The 22,298-nt window shown below is 40.1% G+C and overlaps 1 protein-coding gene across 5 annotated transcripts in view; it reads left to right on the forward strand.

Annotated features, from left to right (window-relative positions):
• Positions 1 to 22,298, forward strand: part of ITSN2 (intersectin 2) — a 124,382-nt gene that overhangs the window by 20,232 nt on the left and 81,852 nt on the right. For all 5 annotated transcript variants that reach the window (XM_040224517.1, XM_040224520.1, XM_040224521.1 and 2 more), the window contains exons 2-3: positions 8,735 to 8,798; positions 18,930 to 19,022. In XM_040224517.1, the coding sequence (XP_040080451.1) occupies positions 8,768 to 8,798; positions 18,930 to 19,022 (124 nt within the window). In that variant the 5' untranslated portion in view covers positions 8,735 to 8,767. The remainder of the gene's footprint in view (positions 1 to 8,734; positions 8,799 to 18,929; positions 19,023 to 22,298) is intronic.

Below are 22,298 nucleotides of genomic sequence, written 5' to 3' on the forward strand. Positions count from 1 at the left end.
TGGAACATTTTGTTGCTTACCTCACAAATCTATTATCCATATCCCTGTTTTCTCAGAGCTTCTGTTGGTTAATATTATCACTCTGCAGTTGCTCAAGGTAGAAACTCATCTGTGATGCTTTTCTTTCATCATCCACATTAGCTGATCAGAAAATCCTGTCTCTTCTACCTCTACACAAGTGCAGATTTTCACTGTCTGGACTATACCAGGGACAATGTCCTTGCCTCAAGATATTCAAATGCAGTTCAGTTTCTGTATTATTTGTCAGAATTCTTTCTTTCTGCCCTTAAAAGATCAGGTTCTTCTCTTGTTTCTTATATATGCTTTCCCTGGATAATGTCCTTCATTGACATGGCAATAATTTCCCAATCCCTGGGGACTACCAAATCTGGGTCTCTATGTCAGATATATACTGTGTTTCATTTGTTTATTTGAGAGGCTGCAGCATGCAGGAACTTAGTTCCTTGACCAGGGATCAAACCTGTGCCCCATGTAGTGGGATCACAGAGTCTTAACCCCTGGACCACCAGGAAAGTCCTATATGCTATGTTTTAAATATCAACTCTCTGTGACTTGTGTAGTGAAATTCAGAATCAATAACATGACATACTTTGTTCCTTAATTGAGATCTTGGCAAGTTACTTCATGTCTTTGACCTCTTTGTAATTGTTTCTAAATAAAGAGGATTTGGTATGTGTTTAATTCTTTAAAACAAAAATCATGAGGTAAAATAGAGAAACCTCAATATGTAAAACACAAAAAACAGAGCTACTTTCATTAAAATTGGTATCCTCAACAGCTCTGCTGTATCTCCTTGAAATTTCTAGAACTGTAAGGTGCACAGTTTGAAACTGTTGAGTTTCAAGAATGAGTTCTTTGAAGTCACATCACTCTCAGATTATACTCTCTAAGTAGGAAAGGCTCTGCTCTTTTACTGGCTGTGTTCTTTCCTTCTTTTAGCAAGCCCCTCTTTTAGATTCAGATACGTCTCCTTTCTTTGTAATAGTGCCTAGCAACAGACTGGTACAATGTATTTTACTATGAAGGGAAGTTGCTCAGTCGTGTCCAACTCTTTGACCCCGTGGACTGCGGCCCACCAGGCTCCTCCGTCCATGGGATTTTCCGGGCAAGAGGACTGGAGTGGGGTGCCATTGCCTTCTCCGATTTTACTATGAGGGCACCATTAAACCCGCTTACTTTAACAATGACCTCATGTTGGGTGGGTGGGTGGGTGGGTGGGTGGGGGTGTGTGTGTATGTGTGTGTGTGTGTTTTGGCTGCACTATGCGGCTTGAAGTAATGACCTCATGTTAGGTGTGTGTGTGTGTGTGTGTTTTGGCTGCACTATGTGGCTTGAAGTAATGACCTCATGTTAGGTGTGTGTGTGTGGTGTGTGTGTGTGTGTGGTGTGTGTGTGTGTGTTTTGGCTGCACTATGTGGCTTGAAGTAATGACCTCATGTTAGGTGTGTGTGGTGTGTGTGTGTGTGGTGTGTGTGTATGTGTGTGTTTTGGCTGCACTATGCAGCTTGAAGTTACCTGACCAGGGATTGAATCCAGGATCTCAGCAGTGAAAGCCTGGAATCCTAACCACTGGACTGCCAGGGCGTCCCCTAGATAATTCTTATATGAAAATTGCTTTCTTTGTGATACGTACGGCACTTTGATTTACCTCCCAAGTAGTGTTTTATCTTCTTGATTCTCATAGCATTCTTCATATCCTTTTATTATAGTTCATTGTTCATATTTGAATGAATAAATATATGGATGAAAGAAAGAATGAGTAGATGGGAAACAGGTGTGGAGAATATATATATACCCTATAAATTTCATCTTACTGCAGGAACTATAAAGAAGTAGGTATTTTGCTCTAATCATTCTTGCATGGAACTGACCTTGATATCCTTGCAAATCAGATGTGGAAAGAACATTTTCCCCAACTAATCAGCAAGTTTAGAGAGTTCACTTTTATGTATGTAGCATGTGAAGTGGAGGAGGCACTGGAGAAAGATTATATGATATGCCTTCAGGAACTTGATGATCTTGCTTTTGAATGTCAGACCTTCAGTCAAGTCTATACTAATCAACATGATTCAGAGTATAGTTGAGAAACCCAAGGCTTTCTCTTCATTCCAATAAAAAGCCTTTAGAATTCAATGGGAAGTAAACCTTTATCTCTAAAAGTGTACTTACAAGAAGAAAAAAAATTACAGAAGGTCCATATTACAAAGGATAGTTTTGTCTAAGATCCATAGCTCTGATGCCTGTAGGGCTTCAGGGAAGTAGTTTGAAACCTCCTCTGCTTTCTTACCAGTTTCTCTTCTGTATATGTTTTCAATTCAGTATTACTCTTCTCCATGCCTCCCTTGCTTTTTTATTTTTTTCCATATCTTAACCGTCTTATCCATTTACCCAGCTTATTTGTTTAGCAAATAGTTATTGAACATTTTCTCTGGGAGATCTGGTTTAGGCAGTAGGCATAGAGGTAAATAAAAAAAATTCTCTGTCCAGAACAAGTGAAACAGGCAAACGTGAAATAGGGATACAGTATGATAAGTAAAGTTACTGTGGGATGAACAGGTGTTATGAGCATACCTAACAGATGATGACTGACTGCCTGAGGACAGAAATCTTCCAAAGAAGAGGTGACATATGAGTTGGGGGTTGAAGAATGAGAAGAAAGTGTGGTGAATGTGACACGGGGGAACAGCTTTTTACAGAGGAATAGGAGAGTGAGAAAAGCCCCTCTGATAAAGGAAAGGTTGGTGTAGTTAGGACATCTGAATCTAGGGGACGTGTCTAGCAGTGAATGTGATAAAGTAGATTGGGGTGGGATTTTGAAGGGTACCATATTTCGTACTATGAAACTTGGACTTTAACTTGTAATCAGTAGGGGATTTTAAGCAGGGGAAGGGCATTAGTGGTTATTGTCTGCGCCAGGCGGGGGAGGGGTGGGGGGAGGGGCGGGGGGGAGGGACTGGTAGTTCTGTGGAAGGCAGGAAGACCATTTTAGGAGGTTCATGCCCTGATTCATGTAACGACCCACTTACTAAGTCACAGTTTTCCAGGGATAGGTCTGGGAATCTGTAGAACTAGAAAGTATCCGAGGTGATAGGATCAGGCAAATTGGGATGCTTAAAAACAAAGCATTGGACATAAGAAATGTGCTGTCTGGGACCAGTTTTGCTAATATGAGCTCATGGAAGTCTTTTCGTTTTTCCATCTTGAAAATTGAGGGTTTTACACTAATTACTGTAATTGTTTCGTTCTATAATTCTGTGCTTCTAAACAAATCCAACCTTAATTGAACTACTTTTTACTTATAATGGCTATAATTTTTTTTTCCTTCTGTGTCTTATTGACCCTTTGAAGAAGACGGATTGCCTACTCCTATTCAAGTATTTCTGCTTTTCTCTGCCTTAGTATGAATATATATTTTCCACATATTCCAAATGGTGTTTGGATTATGTTAAACTGAAGCAGTGGTTTTTGCATTATGTCTGTTATCTGCCACACATTTTCTTGGTTTCTAAAAAAGAAACAATGAGCAGGAAAATCTCCACGTAAATATTCTGAAACCATTGATAATTAACACAGTGTTCAAATTATATGATAGATGCAGACTGCCAAGATTGCCTATCATTACATGTTATCCGTTTTGAAGAGTAGAGAGTGATGTTTATTGGATGCTGACTTCAGTCATACATGCCTGAAGCAGACATCAGGCCTGTACTGGGGAGATGCTGATCACCCTTTCTTCCTCTCAAAGGGTTATACCAAGAGGGAAGAAATAATTAGCATTCCCTAATTTATGCATGTGATTGATGTAGGCCTGAGTGTTAGAAGGCGTCCCTGGCTGGCTTGTTTTTCTTCTTTCTTTTATTATAAATGTAGCAAGAATGAGTTGATCTGGTACACAGGAACCTGTGACCCACCCAGCATTAATTATTATACCCATTTAAGAGAGGAAAAGGCAGATAAAGTCCACGGAAAGTTCATGGACTTTAGAACTAAACAGGTTTCATCACTTACTGGCTTTATCACATAACTGAATTTTGGCAAGTAATTTAATCTTCCCATTTCTTCATGTGTGAAATGAGCACTGTATCATCTGTCCTGCAGGGATGTTGTGAGGTTTGCCAGTATTATCAAAGGTGCCTAGCTTTGTCTGGCTGGCAACTAGTAAAGAAACTCCTATGTGTGAAGCTCCTTGTACAGAACCTGAAATATTTTAGATTCTCAATGAATATTGAGCATGACAAATAGATAATAAAGTATACTGAATTTGTAGTAAGCATTTAGTAAATGGTAACTATTATGATTACATAAAGTAAAACTTGATTTTCTATAAATGCTGGAGAGGGTGTGGAGAAAAGGGAACCCTCTTACACTGTTGGTGGGACTGCAAACTAGTACAGCCACTATGGAGAACAGTGTGGAGATTCCTTAAAAAACTGGAAATAGAACTGCAATCCCACTGCTGGGCATACGCACTGAGGAAACCAGAATTGAGAGAGTCACGTGTACCGCAGTGTTCATCACAGCACTGTTTATAATAGCCAGGACATGGAAGCAACCTAGATGTCCATCAGCAGACGAATGGATAAGAAAGCTGTGGTACATATACACAGTGGAATATTACTTGGCCATTAAAAAGAATACATTTGAATCAGTTCTAATGAGGTGGATGAAACTGGAGCCTATTATACAGAGTGAAGTAAGCCAGAAAGAAAAACACCAATATAGTGTACTAATGCATATGTATGGAATTTAGAAAGAAGGTAACGATAACCCTGTATGTGAGACAGCAAAGAGACACAGATGTATTGAGCAGTCTTTTGGACTCTGTGGGAGAGGGCAAGGGCGGGATGATATGGGAGAATGGTTTTGAAACATGTGAAATATCACATGTGAAACGGATTGCCAGTCCAGGTTTGATGCATGATACAGGGTGCTCGGGGCTGGTGCACTGGGATGACCCAGAGGGAGAGGATGGGGAGGGGGTGGGAGGGGGGTTCAGGATGGGGAACACATGTACATTCATGGCGGATTCAAGTCAATGTATGCAAAACCAATACAATATTGTAAAGTAAAATAATTAATTAAAAATAAATAAAAGTGTACACAAGATAAAAAAAATCAAATGTATTTGTTGCATTTTTCAAAGTTTCAATTACTATTTCTCTTCAAATATAGATTATGAAGTAATTATTCTACAGCAGGTCAGAGAGAATTAGTATAAACCTAGCAAATATGAAATAGTAGGCTTTAAAAGTTTAATGATTCTATGGATGGACCTAGAGAATATTATAATAAGTGAAGTCAGGCAGAGAATGGCAAACACTGTATGATATCACTTATATGTGGAATCTAAAAAAAAATAACACAAATGAATCTATATACAAAACAAATAGACTCACAGACACAGAAAGGAAACTTTCAGTTACCAAAGTGGAAATGGAGGAGGTAGGGATAAATCAGGAGTATGGGATTAATAGATGCAAACTGCTATACATAAAATAGATAAGCAGCAAGGATTTAGTGTATATATGTTCAATATCTTATAATAAACTATTAACAGAAAATAATCTGAAATATATATACACACATATATAACTTTAAAAGATGTCATCTGAACAATCCATATATAGTTGGGCGAACATGATATTTTGTATTAAAATTCCTGAATATAGCATATATAAAGTTAAAAAAAAAGCTTATTGGTTCCAACAAATGATGCTACTCTATCCAGATGTTACCATAGTCAATCGGGTGTTACATACATACATATAATAATGTGATACCTGTATGCACAGGTGGTTAACCCCCATGTCCCAGGTGAAGAATATTCTGTAATACCAGTACCTTTCGTTTCCCAAAGGGGATTTGCCTGCCTTCCTTGCCCTTCACATTATTTGATTCACTTTTTGGTTTATTTCAGGATTATACTTGTGATTATTGAGCATCTGTTATATTCAGAGTACATGATGACTCACCAGACGTCCTAGATAGATGATCTATAAACTTTTACACCTAGATCTAACTGATTAAGGCTTTGTGGCTATGGGATCCTATACCTTATTTGTCTTTTGTAAGCCTGTGCTTTTCCTTCTAGCTGTCTTTGGTAATGTACACATTTTTATGCAGTTAAAAAATGCATCGTAGGTAATGCTTTTGGAGGATTTCTGCCACATATAAAAATTTTCTCACAGAGACTTAATAAAAATAGGGGCCCTAGCTATTGCGTATCTGTCAGTAGTTTCTTTGCAAGATTTGGCTTATTTTGGTTTAACGTTACTTGTGATAATTTGAAATTGGGGAAGTGAAAGTGTTCTACGTGTTTGTAGAATTTCTATATTTGGAGATGTTGTAGTCAAAACTTGATTTATGAAACTTCTGTGTTGACTTTATTTAGCTCCTGACACCACGCTTCATCCAGTCACAAACTATAATTCTGGGAGTCCATGGTCTCGTATCTCATAGAAGTTCTACCTATTGTGAACACTTTGTTCTTCCTCCAGTTCATTCCCTTTCCTCCCTTCCCCTCTCTTCCTGCTGCCAGGGTTCTAGATCAGGTGCCAGATGTCATTCTTACCTGTGCCAGATAGTCTAACTGAGCTCCCTGTGGCAGGGGTGGCCTTTTCTTCACAACTGACTGTCTTACGTGAAATAGGACTCTCAGTTCAGTTCAGTTCAGTCACTCAGTCGTGCCCGACTCTTTGCGACCCCATGAATCGCAGGACGCTAGGCCTCCTTGTCCATCACCAACTACCGGAGTTCACTCAGACTCAACGTTCATCGAGTCGGTGATGCCATCCAGCCATCTCATCCTCTGTCGTCCCCTTCTCCTCCTGCCCCCAATCACTTCCAGCATCAGAGTCTTTTCCAATGAGTCAACTCTTCACATGAGATGTCCAAAGTACTGGAGTTTCAGCTTTAGCATAATTCCTTCCAAAGATCACTCAGGACTGATCTCCTTTAGAATGGACTGGTTGGAACTCAAGAGTCTTCTCCAACACCACAGTTCAAAAGCATCAGTTCTTTGGCGCTCAGCTTTCTTCAGCTCTGTCGCTCCTTAAAACCTTTTAAGACTTGTCAGTCATAGGTTCAAGTCCAAATTCTTAACTTTACAGCTATAACTAATTCTTACTCACCTGTGAAGCTTAACACAGTACCTCCTCTAGGAGTTCTTGACCACCTCACCACAGTTTAGATAATCTTTTTCTGCAACTCCAAACGTAGAGTTCACATTACCTTTGAGAAAAGAGGGAAGAAAACTTGTACATGAGTAAAATTTTCTCCTGCCTAAAAAGATTGTAGTGACAGGTGAAGTCTTAAGTGTGGTAAAAGGTTCCAAGTTCCATTGCAGTGAAGCTTACTAGCATCTAGAGAAAGAGTGCACTCTGAGAGGGAGGATGGTATATCGTGGCAACATACAGAAAAGTTAGGAGTCAGAAGACTAAAACTCATTGCATATTAATAAACTGGATTTTGTATACCATTGTTTTGTGAGTGTGACTGACTTTGGTGGTTATACAGGTACCGTCATCTTCCCCTTGAGCACTGTGCCTTCGCTGGGATATGACGCCTTGTAACACTGCTTGGCAGCTAGTCAGCCAGCTCCTCTCAGGGTACCTTCCACCACGATGCACACCTCTTTATGCCTTCTTTATTCAGATGGCTTGTGCAAACATTTTTTCTCAGGCTTCTAAAAATACTAATATTTGAATGATTTGGGTAAATAGATGAGTTACTGAGCAGTCTTTTAATAAAGTAGTGTTTTCCTACAGTGTTATAAACCATGGTTTTAATTAAGTGCATTACTGTGAATTTGCTAGGTCTTCACTCTCCCTAATTGGTCCTACCCTCAAGATTTCCTGGAACAAATTTTGAATTTATTTGTAATAATATGATGAATTCAGGATTCAAAGTTATATCATATTCTTCCTTCCTGGACACCCAGGAAACCATTTTTAAGTCATTTTAAAAACACCCACAATGTGTCAGGCAGTGTACTGGGTTACGTTTAATACTTAAAAAAATAAACACTCATGCCAATTATTTTTACAGATGAGAAATCTGAGACTCTGTAAGATTAAATAACTCTTCTGTGATCACAGCTGGGAAAATAAAGTTGGGATTTGGACCCAGAGCTGTTAATGTCCAAATTCCCTTCTCTTCCTAGTGCAGAATATTTCCTTAGTACATTTATTATGTATAAATAAACATACATGTTTTCATAGTTACTTTTAGTCCATTTTTATAAACCTGTAGATAACAGCTATGCTACATTTATTTTGGATATTTTTCTTGCTCGAGGTTCTTTTGTTTGTTTTGAAGGAGAAGAATATTATGACTTCCCGTGTTATTGTACACTTAATTTATAGAGTTGATTTCTCCAGAATAAATTCTTGGCTGGTTGTGGCAACCCTCCTCTTTCACAAATTAGTTTTTACAAAATGGGTTTATGCCAAAGGTTCTTTATTCAGTATTTACCATTAAATATGACAGTTTTTCTGTTAAATGGTTTTATTTTAAAGGCAGCACCGTTACCCAACAAAATCTTCTGCTCTTCCTCAGCTGTAAATTCTGCTTGTTCAGCAGCAGCCGAAGCTCTACACTGTTTTCTGTTGAAGTGTGAGCTGAAGGGGCCAGGCATTCCTGGTGCTTAGCGGGTGTGCTAAGCTGCAATCTGCCCTTGCTGTATTATTAATGACACCATGTTTTCATGTTGCAGATGGCTGAGCATTAGCAAGGAAAATTCAGGACCATGATGGCTCAGTTTCCCACGGCAATGAATGGTAAGTAGTTTCATGCTTGTGGTGAGATAAAGTGGTTATGAGATTTTGGGTAGAAGTTATAAAATATTCATTTAGATATTTTCCCTTAAATTTATAAATGCAAAATTTCAAGTATGCTTGTTGAAAGAATTTAGATAGTTTATCTCAAAACACTGCGTGTATCTTCTATTAGAATATTATGCAGTAAATCCCAAAGCTCAATATAAACATGGTCTGTAGTATCATCTGGAGTATGTGCTTGCCTTTGAGCAGTTAAGAGTAACCTAAACATCCATTGTGTTTAAAGCATAAAAGTGGAAGACAGAAAGCATAGTGCCATAAGTGGAGAATATTAAAGATGTTTTTGATAGCATGAGATGATTGTAAACTGATTAAACCAGTAAAGATTCATTTATTAATATACACATAAAATTAGTTTGCTTTCCCTTTTATAAAGGGTTATGTATATACCTATACACACAGTTACTTAATAGGAAACATTTTAGAGGACATGTTTAGGTTATTTCAGTAATAGAAAGTTTTTAAAGTTTTTTTTCTGATTCAAGTTTTGTTTCTCAGATATATATCACCCACCTTTAATAGGTATTTTTTACTGTGTGTATCATTCATAATTGAGAAAATGGATTATGTTTTAAAATTACTAAGGTAATCAAAGGTGCTGAGTTCTTAATTGTGAGGTAGATTTTATTAGCTAATTATAAATATAAGGAAATAAAGAGTCCAGTCAATAATTCTTTTAACACTTGAAAACTGTAATTGAAAAGAACACTAGGGGAAAAAAGAGGGAAAAATCACTAATAATTCCACAGCCTTCACATAGGATTGTATTGATGTTATAAATTGGTCAATTCCTTTTTTTTTTTTAATGTTTTCAATCATAGGGCCAAATCAGTACATTGTTAATAAAGAAAATATATGTTGTGTATCTTAAGTTTTAAGACTCAGAATTGATCTTGTGACATTTAGAGAAGTTTTAGAAAAATGAATTATTTTCGTAAAAGTAAAAATAAGTTTTAATATGTGGTAGGACGCTATTGGAGAAGGCAATGGCACCCCACTCCAGCACTCTTGCCTGGAAAATCCCATGGATGTAGGAGCCTGGTAGGCTGCAGTCCATGGGGTCGCAAAGAGTCGGACACGACTGAGCGACTTCATTTTCACTTTCCACTTTCATGCATTGGAGAAGGAAATGGCAACCCACTCCAGTGTTCTTGCCTGGAGAATCCCAGGGACAGGGGAGCCTGGTGGGCTGCCGTCTATGGGGTCACACAGAGTCTCACACGACTGAAGCGACTTAGCAGCAGCAGGGTGCTATCATTTAAGGATGGACTTGAGATAAGGGTTTTGTTGTTTTGTTTTTTGCCTTTTCAGATGTGAGCATTGCTCCTTCTCTGGAAATGGTATGAGATTATAAAGATTATTTGATGCCATGGACTATTTCTTAAAATGAATTTTTTTTCCTTAATGAGTGTTAAATGTAAGTTTAGAATGAGGGTAATAATTGTGGTAATAATGTGCTCTACTCAGATCTGAGAATTTCTGTGCCACATACTAAGGAGTTTGCTGTAAATACATCGTTCAGTTATAAACTTCAACCTACGTGTTAAGCAGGCTTATAAACAAAATGAGCATAGTAGAAATCATTGTAGACTTGGTCTTTCTTCATTTTTTTTTTTCCATTCTCTGAACATTTACAGATCACTTTGTAGCTTATTCCATTATATGTAAAATATTGGAAACAAACAATATGTTCAGTAATAGCAACAAAAAGATTATTTGAATAATTGTCTAAAATGTTGGACAATTAATTTAGGAATGCTCAGCTGCTAAAGTCGTGTCCGACTCTTTGTGACCCATGGACATTCTCCTCTGTCCAAGGGATTATCCAGGCAAGAAAATTGGAGTGGATTGCCGTTTCCTTCTCCAATTTAGGAATAGTATATAAGAATAAAGATAGTAATTTTTTAAACTTCTGAAGAGATGATAGCTAATGCAGACTGTAGTACCTTCCTACTTACTTTATAAAGTAACTGAAGATTGAAGATAATCTTATATATATCTGAGTCCAGTTCAGGGTTTAAAATCTTATTGAAAGAAGCATCCATGTATAGCACAAACCTTCAAGAGCAGTGTTTGCTCCTTCAATACATTCTCAGTTATAGATTGAGTTAAACCTTTTTGATGCCCAGTACTATTGGAACTTGTCTCTAACTGCCCTCCCTGGACCAAGCTGTTTGTCTAAATATTTCTGACAGAGTCCTCAAATTTTGCCATGTCTACTTTATCATCCTGAGACTAACCAGAGACTTTTAAGACTTTTTTGGTTCTTAGAGCTGTATTGTCTAATACAGTAGCCATTAAGTACATTTAACTATTTCAATTAATAATAATTAAGTAAAATTTAAAAAATTCAGTTCTTCAATCACACAGCCAGTGTCCTCAGAACCACGTGTGTTCGGCCAGTGGCTACTGTATTGGACAGTGCAGATACACCTCAGAAAGCTCTGTTGAAAGGGTATTCTTTCTTTGTCTATGTGTGCTCATCATTTGCTTACAGAACTAAAAGATCATTGCATCATATTTTTACCACTTACAACTTTATTTCTGGTGTCTTCTGCATGAGCAGAATCATCCTTGCCAAAACCGTTTTAGTCATGATAGGTTTGTTTTCTGCTTTTCAGAAATTTAATGAAATTATAAATACAGAGAGCATGATACATGAGCCATAAGGTGATAGGCAAGAGGCCACTTTGGATACATGTTGCTGCCAGTTGGTATCGTAGTGTATCGTGGCTTGTTTCAACCTCAAAACTGTGGAGGTACTAAAGGCTGGTTATGTGAGTATGAAATTCTGGAGCCCATGACAGTGGTTCTGTCTAAAACCTGGAAGAGAAAGTGAAAGTGAAGTCGTGTCCAACTCTTTGCGACCCCATGGTCTGTAGCCTACCAGGCTCCTCCAGCCATGGGATTTTCCAGGCAAGAGTACTGGAGTGGGTTGCCATTTCCTTCTCCAGGGGATCATCCCAACCCAGGGATCGAACCCAGCTCTCCCGCATTGTAGGCAGATGACTTACCGTCTGAGCCACCAGGGAAGACGAAAGAGAGAAGGAAGAAGGAGAGAAAAGAAACAGCTAGTAACTTAGGAGGGAAAAAATACCATTTTTATTTTTAGAACCTTTTATTTTATTACCTTTTAGAGTTTTAGAGCTCTTTACTCTTTCTGTAATTAAGAAATTTTTGTTGAACATTGGACCTGTAGAATCAGCTATAGTGTTGAACTGCATATGTAACAACCCAAGCATTTATTACTCAAGTCTCTACAGTTAGGCTTTTGTTCTATCTAGACCAGTATTCCAGTTGTGTTTTAGAGATTTAATGTAGTACTGGATCAGCATATATCATTTGATTATTATTTTGAAATGAACAAATATACCAATGAAGACTGTTTCTGATATCATTTAATTTTTACACTGTACAGGTGGGATGTAATGTATCTGAATCATGTATGCTCAGAACTGTGTATTAGAATATTGCTCTGCCACTACCCAGCTATGTGGCTTAAACACGTGGAACTTATTTATGTGTGTATATGTACATACACATATGTATGTTTCAGTTCAGTTGCTCAGTCATGTCCGACTCTTTGCGACCCCATGAATTGCAGTATGCCAGGCCTCCCTGTCCATCACCAACTCCCAGAGTTCACTCAAACTCACGTCCATCGAGTCGGTGATGCCATCCAGCCATCTCATCCTCTGTCGTCACCTTCTCCTCCTGCCCCCAGTCCCTCCCAGCTTCAGAGTCTTTTCCAATGAGTCAAATCTTCGCATGAAGTGGCCAAGTACTGGATTTTCAGCTTTAGCATCAGTCCTTCCAAAGAACACCCAGGACTGATCTCCTTCAGAATGGACTGATTGGATCTCCTTGCAGTCCAAGGGCCTCCCAAGAGTCTTCTCCAACACCACAATTCAAAAGCATCAATTCTTCGGCACTCAGCTTTCTTCACAGTCCAACTCTCATATCCATACATGACCACTGGAAAAACCATAGCCTTGACTAGATGGACCTTTGTTGGCAAAGTAATGTCTCTGCTTTTCAATATGCTGTCTAGGTTGGTCATAACTTTCCTTCCAAGGAGTAAGCGTCTTTTAATTTCATGGCTGCAGTCACCGTCTGCAATGATTTTGGAGCCCAAAACAATAAAGTCTGACACTGTTTCCAGTGTTTTTCCATCTATTTCCCGTGAAGTGATGGGACCAGATGCCATGATCTTCGTTTTCTGAATGTTGAGCTTTAAGCCAACTTTTTCACTCTCCTCTTTCACTTTCATCAAGAGGCTTTTGAGTTCCTCTTCACTTTCTGCCATAAGGATGGTGTCATCTGCATATCTGAGGTTATTGATATTTCTCCTGGCAATCTTGATTCCAGCTTGTGTTTCTTCCAGCCCAGTGTTTCTCATGATGTACTCTGCATATAAGTTAAATAAGAAGGGTATACATAGATGTAAAACAGGAATGACACTACTTACTGCATGAGGTCTAGCATATATGGCTGATGTTCTGTAAATGTGTGTTTTTCCTTCTACATAGACATAAGAATATATTTGTCAGAGCCAGTAGATGAGACTAAGCAACAGAAATCTTTATGAAAATACCACTTTCTCAATTTAGTGATGAGTTGGGGGAATTGGATAGAATTTTAATATATTTCTAAAGTAATCATCAGAGAGTGTAAAGGGTTTTAGGTTTTAAGGAAATAATTGGAAACATCAACTCCAAAACTTAGATTTTCCTGCCTTTCTGTAACACTTATGAATAAATATAGATTAAGATATGCTTTACTTGAAGTTCAAAGTAGTAAGTTGTTGACTCTTTAGAAGGTTCTTTTAGTATATATATTTTAAATAAGAAAGCCAGAATTGGATCAACTATTTCAAAATTGGCTTTGAATTATATGTATTTCATAGCTTTAGTGTCCAGATTTGAATATTATTTGAATACTACTTAAAATTTATTCCTTCTCATTTGACTTAGAATATTTTTATTCTGTTAGTAACATTAATCATGACAGTATTTAATCATGATTGTTGTATGTGACTCTCTTGGCTTGTGGAGCCCCTTTGAGTATTAGAAAGTCTCCGAGCTCGTTTTAGGCATTCATTTTATTCCTCTTTATACCATTGTTGCCCCGTAAATGTTAGTTGCATGAATGTATATAAAGTATCAAAATTTCTGGTTGGAGTCAGGAGGAACTAAGTAGTAAGCATTATCAGATAGATTGAGTCGACCACTGTGAAGCCAGGTACCAAAGAAAGGTGAAAGTACCATGTGGTGGGACTGACACCACTGCCCTGCTGCTGCAGCAGACCTCTCTGTAGTCTGGGGATAGCAGACTGTCTCTGCCTGGGGATGCACACTGAAGTATGGTAGAGCCGCTCAGACTTCCCCAGCCAGACTGTTCAAACTTAAAATAGTCTTAAGGTTTCTGACTAAAAAGTGTCACATGCAGTATTTTTCTGGCAAGAATACCTTTATCACAAAAAGAGCCTATGAAAGGTTTTAACGCTCTGCCTTCTGCCTGATTATGCCATTCCCTGGGATTGGATTGAGTGAGGGAAAGTCGCTCAGTCGTGTCCAACTCTTTGCAACCCATGGACTATACAGTCCATGGAATTTTCCAGGCCAGAATACTGGAGTGGATAGACTTTCCCTTCTCCAGGGGATCTTCCCAACCCAGGGATTGAACCCAGGTCTCCCACATTGCAGGCAGATTCTTTACCACCTGAGCCACAAGGGAAGCCCTGGGATTGAGTAAGGAAACTAATTTATTGAGCACACATCATGTGACAGGCATGTGTTTGATGTGTTATATTTTTGTTTTAAGTTGGATTTATTGAGGTATAATCCACCCTTTTTTATATAGTTTGATGTGTTTTGATGAGTGTATACACTTGTTTCTAGGAGTGTATATCACTGAAATATAGGTGCCCAGTATAATTTTAAACACTAGATGGATTTGATCTAATATTTCTTATCCCCAGATGACTGTGTTTTTTTTAATCTATAAATATCTTCTCGTAAAGACAAGGTTTAAGATTGTAATTAAACAGGGAATTTACTGGTGTCCCAGTGGTTAGAACTCGGTGCTTTTACTGTGGTGGCCCAGGTTCAATCCCTGGTTGGGAAACTGAGATCCTGCAAGCCTGAGGAAACAACTTTGTAAAGCAGATTTTTATGGACTATAGTCAGCAAACGTGTGAGTTTACATACCTAAAGATACTTGGTTTCTTATTGGTTCAGATTAGTTCAGTCACTCAGTCGTGTCCGACTCTTTGCAACCCCATGAATCGCAGCACGCCAGGCCTGCCTGTCCATCACCAACTCCCGGAGTTCACCCAAACTCTTGTCCATCGAGTCCGTGATGCCATCCAGCCATCTCATTCTCTGTTGGCCCTTTCTCCTCCTGCCCCCAATCCCTCCCAGCATCAGAGTCGTCTTCCAATGAGTCAACTCTTCGCATGAGGTGGCCAAAGTATTGGAGTTTCAGCTTTAGCATCAGTCCTTCCAAAGAACACCCAGGACTGATCTCCTTTAGAATGGACTGGTTGGATCTCCTTGCAGTCCAAGGGACCAGATGCCATGATCTTAGTTTTCTGAATGTTGAGCTTTAAGCCAACTTTTTCACTCTCCTCTTTCACTTATTGGTGGAAACTAAGTAAACTGGAAGTGTAATCAGAAGTGAAGTATAAATGACTGTTAGCCATGTTGAATTTTTTGTTGTTCTGTTGCTAAGTTATGTCCAACTCTTGCAACCACATGGGCTGCAGCACCCCAGGCTCCTCTGTCCTCCACTGTCTCCCAGAGTTTGTTCAAATTCATGTCCTTTGAGTCGGTGATGCTGTCTCATCTCATCCTCTGCCATCCCCTTCTCCTTTGCCTTCAATCTTTCCCAGCATCGTTGTCTTTTCCAGTGAGTTGGTGCTTCTTGAATATATAGCTTTAAAGACCTCTTCAGAGGGCCAATATAACTATATGTGAAGGATAGACACCAGAAAGATTTGTAAATGAATTTATCTTTTTCCAAATCATGATCTTGCGTCTCGGACTTTTGTTTACTCCTAATTTTTTCAGATATTTATTCCTCAGTCAATTTTAAGTGTGTGCTCTGTAATACTCTGCTGGTTCTGAGGATAGAAAGATAAACACACAAAGCTTTTGTCCTCCAAGGACTCAGTGTGTGGTAGAACAGATGGATAGAAAACAATTACAGAACCTTTGTAAGTGCCCTATAGAAGCATGGTGAAGTCCCTTGAGAACCTAGAGGAGGAAGCAATTAATTTGACCTGCAGGTGTCAGAGACCTCCTGGAAGAAATGACCCATGCCCTGGACTTTGAAAGGTAAAGTTTGAAATGGAAGAGGGTTATATGAATGGCAGTCCAAGTAAAGGGAACATGTCACAGTATGAGAAAGACAAACGTTATATATTGATATATGAGGTTTGTAAGAATTTCCTTTTGTGAGATACAGATAGAGTACCAGCCTCCTCATGGTCCTCAATTTTTGTTTTGTGTACAGAGAAGTCCATACTCCTGGGACTCAGGTGCACAGGGTCTGCCTAAGACTGAGAGTGGATCAGTCAAAGCCATCTGGTGGGGGATGGCAGGCTCAGTTACATTGTAAGGTGCTTCCAGCAGTTTAGGAGAGCCTCAGCAGGGCATCCTCCTTGGGGAAGAAGACTCCCTGGCCAGCTCTGAAAGAGAAAAAGTCATGCTTCTCCCCTCCGGTGCCTCTTGCATCTAAGGTATTCTCTCCAGATGCTGCTTGGGGCTCTCCACTGCCACAAGATTTAAGTGTCCTGTTTTGCTTTAGCTTCACTGTTTTCTAATGATCCAGAAGGGTTAGGTGCAAGAGGGACAGGGGCATTTTTGTAAACCCTAACCAGAATTAGCTTTGAATGCTTTAGGTTCCTATTCAGCCAAGCTGCCACTTGAAGGATATACTAACAGCCTGTCCACAGTTGTTTCTAGGAGGAAGAGAGATGCATCATGTCCAAGAACCATCAGAGTAGAATCCTCAACTTTCGCATTAAGACTTGTATTCGCCTGTGACCCCTCCCCCAACCCCTTTAGTCCTGATGATTACCCAGGAAACAGCCAAGGGACACGATGGTCCCTTTCTCAGGACAGCACATTCAGTGGCCAAACTATCTTACTTTAAGGAGTGTGAACCAGGAGGAGATTATGAAAGTGGACTCAGCCTTGATCAGTGCATTATGAAGTTTTTTCTGATAAATGATTCATTAACATCAGAGTACTGATAGACCAGAAAGCTAAAATCATGACACAGGTTTGTTTTAAGGGCCATGCTAGTATGGACATAGCAGGCTGATTGGTAACCTATAAAGTGTCAACAGTTTGAAGAACCACCAGTAACGCTAGAGGGCAATCAAAAGTTTGATGTAGTCCATCTGCCAAGAACCAAAAAGAGAGCAATGCCCTGTGTAATGATACCCTCTCTCCAGACAGGAATCCTTAAGTCTGGCATGCATTGGTATCCTCTGCCTCAGAAACAGAGTCAGACTTCCATCAGAATCTTGATTTCAGTCTAAGTTAGAGAATGGGCCCTTGCCATCGGTAGTGACCCAGACTATTCAGTTAGCAATTAAAATTTGTTTCCATCTTGCAGCCCCAAAGAGGTTATCTTTAATCTGTCAGTTGTAATTTTCCAGGTGGCAAATCAAACAGCTGGGCCATTGGCAACATTCCAAGAATCTGAGTTCTGTCCACTGAAGAAAATGTGTCTTGCTTTGGTCCTGCTTAGCTTTGAGGCTAAAGAGTCATGGCAGCCCAGTGGACGCTGCCAGAACTCCAGCTGCTGTGACCCATAAGCAAACTAGGCTGAGGCATTTCAGGGACTTTGATTGATCCAGTAAAGTTTCCCCTTAGCGAATTTGCTTCCAGTTTTTCATGTGAGGCTCAAAGGCCTTTGGGGCCAGGCTGTCTTCTATTCTTGAATATACCATTTCTGTTTGACAAGCAAGGCTTCTGAGGGTCCTTCTCACCTTGTTAGTTGTGGCGTTTGTTTGAGCCACCGCTAAATGGGACTATCAGGCCAGAGAGTCATTGGGCCCGCACAGGTCAAGCATTCAGAACCAGAGTAGGCTACTTCCCTTTGCCAAAGCTTCCACTTGGCAGAATCTTCAGTAAAAAAGATTTGTGCTGTTTCCAGTGCCCAGAGTCTAATTTGTTGGGGTTTACCAGCTAGCCCTGCTGGTGGAGGTATTTAGTTTAGCTAGTAGTAGTATACCTGTCCTAATTTATGTGTTTTGACAAATATACTATGGTTATGTAAATTGTTAACTTAGTGGAAATTGAGTGCAGGCTCCCTACTCTCTTTGCAACTTTCCTGTAAGTCTAAAAGGATTTCAAATAAGGAGGTTACTTTAAAGTGTATCAGAGGACACTCCATAACTTCCAGAGTAGAGGTCAGCTAAGGATGCTGTTTAAGACCCTTTAAAGCTAGTCTTTCCTACCTCTTTCTTAACCTCTTTCCCACACTCACGTGGCGCTTTAGCTATCAGTCTACTCAGGGCAGTGTCTGGAACATGCCTTGACTCCTCATGCTCTGACCTTGTTTTGTAAAATACCATTATCCTGCCTCTTCACATGGCAAAATTCAAGCCAAGCTTCAAGGTTCTGCCTCAGTCTTACCTTTCCTGTTAGCTCATCACTGATGCTTCTGACTCAGGATTAGCACAGCTTTTTGTATATGTTTCTGCTTAGGATGCTTCACAGGTTAACACTGTAAGTGCTGATAGTCATTTTCTAGAGTAAGACTTCCTTGAGGATGGAACAATACTTTATTCATCTTTTTATTTCCAGTATTTAGCTTGTTGCCCATTTCCAGTGAGTGGTACACAGTAGTTGTTCAAGTAGATGTTAATTGGGTGATGAATGAAAAGCTTCAGGACCATACTAGGTATGGTTATGAATAGAGCTTTTTCCTTTGTGTCACTCCAGTATTAGGACTGTCAATAAAGGAGCATTTGTGATTCATGTTTACATTCTGGAATTGTATTTAAGCATTCTCATATATGCAGTATAATATCTTTGTCTTTCATTTATGTTTCAGGAGGGCCAAACATGTGGGCTATTACCTCTGAAGAACGGACTAAGCATGACAAGCAGTTTGATAACCTCAAACCTTTGGGAGGTTATATAACAGGTTTGTGTTCTTATTTTATTTGTGATTTTATGCTCCTTTTGGAAGAAAAGTTATGACCAACCTAGATAGCATATTCAAAAGCAGAGACATTACTTTGCCGACTAAGGTCCGTCTAGTCAAGGCTATGGTTTTTCCTGTGGTCATGTATGGATGTGAGAGTTGGACCGTGAAGAAGGCTGAGCACCAAAGAATTGATGCTTTTGAACTGTGGTGTTGGAGAAGACTCTTGAGAGTCCCTAGGACTACAAGGAGATCCAACCAGTCCATTCTGAAGGAGATCAACCCTGGGATTTCTTTGGAAGGAATGATGCTAAAGCTGAAGCTCCAGTACTTTGGGCACTTCATGCGAAGAGTTGACTCATTGGAAAAGACTCTGAAGCTGGGAGGGATTGGGGGCAGGAGGAGAAAGGGACGACCGAGGATGAGATGGATTGGATGGCATCACGGACTCGATGGACATGAGTCTGAGTGAACTCTGGGAGATGGTGATGGACAGGGAGGCCTGGTGTGCTGAGATTCATGGGGTCGCAAAGAGTCAGACACAACTGAGCGACTGAACTGATGCTCCTTTTCATGAAATATCTTATAATTAGTTTTAATTTGACTGCCACAAATTTGTACTATTTAATGATAAGTTCTATGGTGGCTCAGAATGTAAAGAATCTGCCTGAGATGGAGGAGACCTGGGTTCGACCCCTGGGTCAGGAGGATCCCCTGGAGAAGGGAATGGCTACCCACTCCAGTGTTCTTACCTTGAGAATTCCATGGACAGAGGAGCCTGGCAGGCTACAGTCCACGGGGTCAGCAAAGAGTTGGACACGACTGAGTGTGGTCATGTATGGATCTGAGAGACCATAAAGAAAGCTGAGCTCCAAAGACTGATACTCTTGAATTGTGGTGCTGGAGAAGATTCTTGATAGTTCCTTGGACAACAAAGAGATCAAACCAGTCAATCATAAAGGAAATTAACCCTGAATATTCATTGGAAGGACGGATGCTGAAGCTGAAGCTCCAGTACTTTGGCCAACTAATGCAAAGAACAGTTATTGGAAAAGACCCTGATGCTGGGAAAGACTGAAGGCAAAAGAAGAGGGTGGCAGAGGATGAGATGGTTAGATAGCATCACCAACTCAATGGACAGGAGTTTGAGCAAACTCCCCAAAATAGTGGAGGACAGAGAAGCGTGGTGTATTATAGTCCATCAAATCACTGAGTCGGACACAACTTAGCAACTGAACAATACCAGGGCTTGGAAACCTTTAGGTCTGACTTTGGAATACATCCTCTCAACAATTATCAGTTCAGTTCAGTTGCTCAGTCGTGTCCAACTCTTTGCAACCCCATGAACCGCAGCACACCAGGCCTCCCTGTCCATCACCAACTCTTGGAGTTTACCCAAACTCATGTCCATTGAGTCGGTGATGCCATCTAACCGTCTCATCCTGTTGTCCCCTTCTCCTCCTGCCTTCAATCTTTCCCAACATCAGGTCTTTTCAAATGAGTCGGCTCTTCGCATCAGGTGGCCAAAATATTGGAGTTTCAGCTTCAACATCAGTCCTTCCAGTGAACATCCAGGATAGATTTCCTTTAGGATGCACTGGTTGGATCTCCTTGCAGTCCAAGGGCCTCCCAAGAGTCTTCTCCAACACCACAGTTCAAAAGCATCAATTCTTCGGCGCTCTGCTTTCTTTGTAGTCCAACTCTCACATCCATACATGACCACTGGAAAAGCCATAGCCTTGGCTAGACAGACCTTTGTTGTCAAAGTAATGTCTCTGCTTTTTAATATGCTGTCTAGGTTGGTCATAACTTTCCTTCCAAGGGGTAGGTGTCTTTTAATTTCATGGCTGCAGTCACCATCTGCAGTGATTTTGGAGCCCCCCAAAATAAAGTCTGACACTGTTTCCCCATCTATTTCCCATGAAGTGATGGGACCAGATGCCATGATCTTCGTTTTCTGAATGTTGAGCTTTAAGCCAACTTTTTCACTCTCCTTTCACTTTCATTAAGAGTCTCTTTAGTTCTTCACTTTCTGCCATAAGGGTGGTGTCATCTGCATATCTGAGGTTATTGATATTTCTCCCGGCAACCTTGATTCCAGCTTGTGCTTCATCCAGCCCAGTGTTTCTCATGATGTACTCTGCATAGAAGTTAAATGAGCAGGGTGACAATATACAGCCTTGACGTACTCTTTTTCCTATTTGGAACCAGTCTGTTGTTCCATGTCCAGTTCTAACTGTTGCTTCCTGACCAGCATACAGGTTTCTCAAGAGGCAGGTCAGGTGGTCTGGTATTCCCATCTTTTTCAGAATTTTCCACAGTTGATTGTGATCCACACAGTCAAAGGCTTTGGCATAGTCAATAAAGCAGAAATAGTTTTCTGGAACTCTCTTGCTTTTTCCATGATCCAGCAGATGTTGGCAATTTGATCTCTGGTTTCTCTGCCTTTTCTAAAACCAGCTTGAACATCTGGAAGTTCACGGTTCATGTGTTGCTGAAGCCTGGTTTGGAGAGTTTTGAGCATTACTTTACTAGTGTGTGAGATGAGTGCAATTGTGCGGTAGTTTGAGCATTCTTTGGCATAGCCTTTCTTTGGGATTGGAATGAGAACTGACCTTTTCAAGCCTGTGGCCACTGCTGAGTTTTCCAAATTTGCTGGCATATTGAGTGCAGCACTTTCACAGCATCATCTTTCAGGATTTGAAATAGCTCAGCTGGAATTCCATCACCTCCACTAGCTTTGTTTGTAGTGATGTTTCCTAAGGCCCCCTTACTTCATATTCCAGGATGTCTGGCTGTAGGTGAGTGATCACACTATCATGATTATCTGGGTGAACCATTACAGTTTAATGATATTTGTACTTCTGTAATAATAACTACCTTAACTTGTTTCCCGGTAGGGATTTGATTTACCCTGCTTACAAGGTAATAATTTGGTCTGTTACTGTCTCTTGAATGCTGGCAGAATACCCAGAATTCCTAAGTCAGAGACACAGGACACTCTTTGTAATAGCACAGCTGGCAGTCCGAGCATTGGCACATTTCTCTCTGTTTCCCTTGTCCCCTGGTTCACATAGGGGCTATGCGGAGAGCCCAGAAGGATGCTGTACATGCCGTGGTTGTGTTAAAGAAGAGGAACACTCAGCCTCGCGGAACCCACCATGTTTTAGCAAGCAGAAAGCAAACTTGTTCTCTATCCCAGTGGAAAACATTACCTCCTCCCTTAAAACTGCTCACAGCAAACCCAATTCTGAAAATTGATCCAGGCAGAGAGCT

This window comes from Oryx dammah, unplaced genomic scaffold (genome assembly GCF_014754425.2).
Source record: "Oryx dammah isolate SB20612 unplaced genomic scaffold, SCBI_Odam_1.1 HiC_scaffold_25, whole genome shotgun sequence".
NCBI classification, from domain to species: Eukaryota; Metazoa; Chordata; class Mammalia; order Artiodactyla; family Bovidae; genus Oryx; species Oryx dammah.